Raw genomic sequence first — 5,402 nt, forward strand, 5'->3', positions numbered from 1 at the left:
TCAGAAGTTTGTTAAAATTACTATATATGTATACCCTGGATCCAGAGGGTTTGCTGCCACTGAAAATGATTTTTCAATGTTTACAGACATCGCGTGAGGTCCAGGGTGGTGATGGCTGTCCACACACCACTGGGAGGATGGTTGACCATCAGGTACACTTTTCTTCACCTCAAAGCAAAACTTGTTGTGTCCTCAATGTACAAATGAATCTATTTTAAGCTATTTCTTTTATTTTATAGGGAGACCTGTTGGACTCTTCCATCCCCCCGAATCCTGTGTGGTTCAGCCCAGCGTTGCTGGAGGAGATGGACCGGATCGTTCCTGCGTCTGGCCGTGACGCTCCGCTACCTACATGTTCTCCGAAGGGGAAGAAGGTATTTTATTCTATTTTTTTAAATATCCAGGTGATTTTGATGTGCCACAATTGGTTTTAAAAATTATATATATTTTTTTATTAGAAGGCGAGTCCGAGGCGTCGTCCAGTTTCTGATCCCTCCAAGCTGAGTCCGGTGGAGCAGCAGGTGTGACACCGTTTCAGAAAACATATCACAGATTTATGTACATAGATGTATGTTCACTTTGCACCAAGTTGAGGCTTCTGTTGATTTATAGATGGAGGGAGCGCCGAGAGAGACCACCAGCCCAGCTCGTCGCGAGGCACGGAGACCGGTCCCCCGATGGACGTCGAGGCCCCTGCCGAGTCCTCTCCCGTGCCACCAGAGGACCATGTCCGGGATGGGAGCTGCCAGGTAATTCCTTCCTACCATCTCAGTCACAACAAATGGGTGGAACATTGCGACGTGCAAAAAGTTGGCCTACGTGGTTCTGTGTATGACAAAGGTGCAAAAGATTCTGTCTCTCACATGAGCAAAAAGCTACAAATGGTTGTGAATAGTGAGTTTATGTATCTAAAAAAATATATACTTCAAGTTTTGACTTAGTGGATATGCTTCATTTTTTGTGCCTTTTATTTTTATTGAATCTAATTTTAAAAATTGTGTTTTTGTTTTTCAGATTGGCTAAAAACTTAGCCAATGTTACAGATTAATTTCTAAAGTACAGAAAAGTTTATTTGAGATGTACAAATATGAACATATGGATTTATTTGTAATCCGATCAGAAACTGCTGTAATGACGGTATTTACTTTATTAAAATTTTATTTCAATCAATCTATTGATCATCAGAATAATTGATTTCTAAACTGCTAAAAACTTGTTTACAACAAGCCTAATTAGTGGTGGTAGGTAGTCATTAGTTAAATATTTGTATAAATACTGAAATTTTTTTTTTTTATGTTACAGGCTTCTGCGCTGGAACCCGGGATCAGTGGTCCACCGGTCCTGTTGAAGTGCTACTCATTCCCAGGCTGACAGGAGGTATGCTGCATTTTCCCGTAATCACCATGGCATGCACTCACATTTTTAGCTTACCACAATGAGGGGTTGCAGTTTGACACAGTGTTGCTTGACAGAGTGATTGAAAAAGGAGATGAACTTTATACCGGTGCTAAACAGCAACTGATCAGTGATGGAACATTTCGTGACAATCACTTGACTTTTGAAGAGATGCCTGACCATGTACTGACAGATGGGAACATCTATGCAGTACACACCACTGGTTTGAGAGTAGGTCATGTTTTCTCAGAGCGGGAGCCCTCAAGGATCTCGACATTTTGGTTTGCCTCTTGCCCTGCAACTGGAATGTCTGTCGGAAAATGTCACCCATGCTTTTCTTTTGGTGACTCCTGAGTGCATTGCAGTCTTCAGGGACAGAAGCGGTCGGTTTGGAGTTTTTGATTCCCATTCAAGAAATTCAGTAGGCCTGCCGCATCCCAGTGGTACTGCAGTGATGATGACTTTCTGCAATCTGTCTGACATGGTCAACCATCTGCATAAGCTCTTTCGAAACCGCGGACCCAATGCCACCTATGAGTTTGTGCCAGTAGGTTTTGCCAGGGAAAATGACGGCTCTTCTCAGGATTCTGCCTTTCAGAAAATTCCACCTGAAGGCACAAAAGTAAGTCCAACTGTTTTCAAAACAGAGAGCACCTCTGAAGAGGAAATTCCTCCTTGGCTTAGGGAAGTTGCAAACGTATTAGAGGAAACGGCTCCAACCATTCCAAATTTGTCAAAAGTGCCAAAAGCTAAGAGAAGAAAAATTAAAAACAGGGTCAACACGCAACATGGACATAATGTCGCAAATAAAATGAAACAAAGTTCATCTCAAAAAGAAAAATATCTGAAATCTCTAACATTTAGGACCAAAAAGCTACAAGCCGTAAAAGAAACATACATGCTTCACCAAGCACAGAGAAAGGATCAGTTCAAAAATAGATATAGGGCAGATGCGTCTTTCCGGCAGAGAAAAATAAATTACTTCAAATACAGATTCAACTTTGTCCACAGCTTCAGAGCCACTCATAAAGACTACATGGCGGAGTATATAAGGAAACGGTTCAGAGATGATCCTGATTTTAGAAGCAGACAAAAATCATACATCAGGAATCGTTTCAGAGATGATCCTGTTTTTAGAAGCAGACAAAAATCATACATCAGGAATCGTTTCAGAGATGATCCTGTTTTTAGAAGCAGACAAAAAGCATACATCAGGAATCGGTTCAGAAACAATCCAGACTTAAGAAGCCAACACAACAAAACAATGCGTGAATATAGGAAGGTGAAGTATCACAGTGAGCCTAGTTATCGGGTCAAACATAATAAAAAATGTGTTGCTGACAGAAGAGTCAGAATATCAAGAAAAGCACTTTCCAGAAATTTTACACTGCAGCATGCTTTGCGAATTAGAAGGAAGTACAAAAGAAACGTAGGCTTCCACCTTCAAACACCACGCCTCTATGACTGACGAAATGAAAGCTGCAATACAAAACTTTTATAAGAACATTCAAAACGGACCGACATACGTTTGCACTGTGTGTCACAGAGCTCTTTTCCCAATCAAGTGAAGCACTGTAAAAGAGATAAATATACCAAGAATATGCGTGTAGTAGCTGATTGTTAACAGGTACGTATTTCACGTGTGTGAATCGCTTGCTCAACTCCATGTTCGTACCCAAAGAGAGGACAGGGGAGTGATCTGCTACACGTGTGACAGCCATCTAAGCAGGGGAAAGATGCCATCGATTGCTGCTGCCAATAACCTTGATTAGCTCCTGTCCCCAGAGCTTGCGGAATTGAATGTACTTGAAAGGCAATTAATTGCAAAAATTCTACCTTTTGCAAAAATTGTTTCCTTGCCCAAGGGACAGCAAAGGCAATACATGAGCAGTTGTCTGTGTTCCTTCTGACATGGAAACTGTTGTAAACAGTCTTCCAAGGCCCGTGCGGAAGCCCAGCTTTTACAGGTGAAGCTGAAGAGGAAAACCAAGTACAAAGCCATCATACTTTACACGGTCAACATGAAAATGTGTTAGCTGGACTGAGCAAGCTTAAAGAGAGTCATCCGGATTACAAAGACGTAAGTATAAATGAAAGTGCCACATTTGAGGTTCCAAGAGGATCAGCCAGTCGAGGACTTAGATACACATGCAGAGGAGACTGAAATGGATGCAGCAGCAGACCAGCAACCTGACCATATAGGGGCAGAGCATCAGCACTCGACCTGGTCTGATCTTGGACACTTGCATGCAGCCTCCTGACATAGCACAGAAGTGCTGTCTATGGAGAAGGGAATTTTTAGCATTGCGCCGGCCCAGGGGAATAAGCCCATCTCCTTCTTCAGTGTTCCGAGACTTGAAGCCAAGGCGTATCCTGTGCATTTCCCAACTGGAGTAAACACGTTAGATGAATCCCGCCGTGTTAAACTTTCTCCAAGTATGTATTTCAACGTACGTCTGTTCCAATAGATAGTCGGTTTGCGAAAGACCAGAGTTACCTTTCTTTGCTCAGTTGTTACAGAAACTAATATTGCCAATGATAGTATGTCCATTCAGACAAGGAAAAGGAAACCAAGCACCAAAGATGAAAAAACATTTCCAGCAAAATGCTAAAGGACAAAGAAGAGTTGGAAAAACTGATCCAGAATAAAGAAGCCACTCGTTTCATGCAGCCGTACGAGGAACTCCTGCTTATTGGGAGAAAGATTACGTGATTTGCACGCCATGGTGAGGCAACTTGGAAAAGCCCACTTTCTTTGCACGTTCTCTGCTGCTGAAATGAGATGGCCAGAAGTCATTGAGCCATCAAAGGTCAACATGGAGAGCAGGTAAGTTTTTCTGAGCTGACTGGAATGCAAAGTGTGACATTCTTAGAAGCAACCCCGTCACAGTCATGCGCATGTTTGAAAAGAGGTGGATGCCTGTTTAGAGACCTCATTCTTTCCCCTGCACAACCCATTGGACCAGTTGAGGATTACTTTTATCGCGTGAAATTCAGGCAAGGGGTCACCCCATATACATGCTGTGATATGGATTAAGGACACACCTGAAATGGAAGACCCCTCATGTTGCGATGAAGTGATAAAGTCATAGATCGTACATATCTTGTCAGTTGCCTGAGGAGACAAAGGATCCCGAGCTCCACAAAATGTATCAAGGTTCAAATGCACAGCAAAAAGCACTCAAAGTCATGCAAAAAAGGTAATGTTGAATGCCGATTGGATTCCCCAAATTACCAATGGAACGCACTAGAGTTACTGTCCCTGTAATGACTTTGATCTGGAAAATGATGACGAAAAACCAAAGCTAGAAAAGCAAAAAGGTAGGAGAAAGTCCAAAAAATCCAGATCAAAATTTGTCTCAAACCTACAAAGAGAGGCTAAAAAGAAACTGAAGCCAATAAGGGATTACTAAGGATGAGAAATCATCTTTCAGAGATTTAGAAGAGTTACTCCATGCTTGTAACATGACCAAAGTGGAGTACAATGGCCATGTTGATGCTCTGACTTCTGGAATGGTGGTAATGATGAAACGTGATCCTAAAGACAGCTGGGTGAATGCATACAACCCTGATCTCCTACGTGCATGGAACGCCAACATGGACATTCAGTATGTGCTTGATGAGTATAGCTGTATTGAGTACATGATGTCAACATAGCCAAGCCGGAACACGAAATGCACAGTTCCTGAAGTCTGTTGTTGATGATTTAAAGACGGCCAATGTCAGCCAAAGGGATGAAATGAAAAAAATCATGCAGGCTTATTCAAAACAGAGAGAGGTAAGTGCCAAGAATCAGTTGCGCGCACTTGTAGCCACCGCTCAAAAAGTCCTCGCGCAGTGTCCTTTTCTTCAACAGATGAAGACGGTATGAAAATGAGCCTCCGAGAGTAAACTTGTAACATGTCCCCAGATGAGGAATTTTGGATGACAGGATGCCAGAAAAATATCTCAACAGACCACAAACGCTGGAATTTGAACACATGTGCCTGGCAGAATTTGCGTCAGAA

At 42.3% G+C, this 5,402-nt stretch overlaps 1 protein-coding gene across 1 annotated transcript; it reads left to right on the top strand.

Annotated features, from left to right (window-relative positions):
* The first annotated feature begins 32 nt into the window (after positions 1 to 32).
* On the top strand, positions 33 to 915 carry LOC145550394 (uncharacterized). The gene is made up of 4 exons (XM_081604366.1): positions 33 to 152; positions 240 to 374; positions 459 to 521; positions 613 to 915. The coding sequence occupies exons 1-4, from the start codon at positions 66 to 68 to the stop codon at positions 751 to 753; spliced, it is 426 nt and encodes a 141-aa protein (XP_081460492.1). The 5' UTR covers positions 33 to 65; the 3' UTR covers positions 754 to 915.
* The last annotated feature ends 4,487 nt before the right edge of the window (positions 916 to 5,402 follow it).

Source organism: Poecilia reticulata, unplaced genomic scaffold (assembly GCF_904066995.2).
Source record: "Poecilia reticulata unplaced genomic scaffold, P_reticulata-male-v2 Scaffold_40, whole genome shotgun sequence".
NCBI lineage: Eukaryota > Metazoa > Chordata > Actinopteri > Cyprinodontiformes > Poeciliidae > Poecilia > Poecilia reticulata.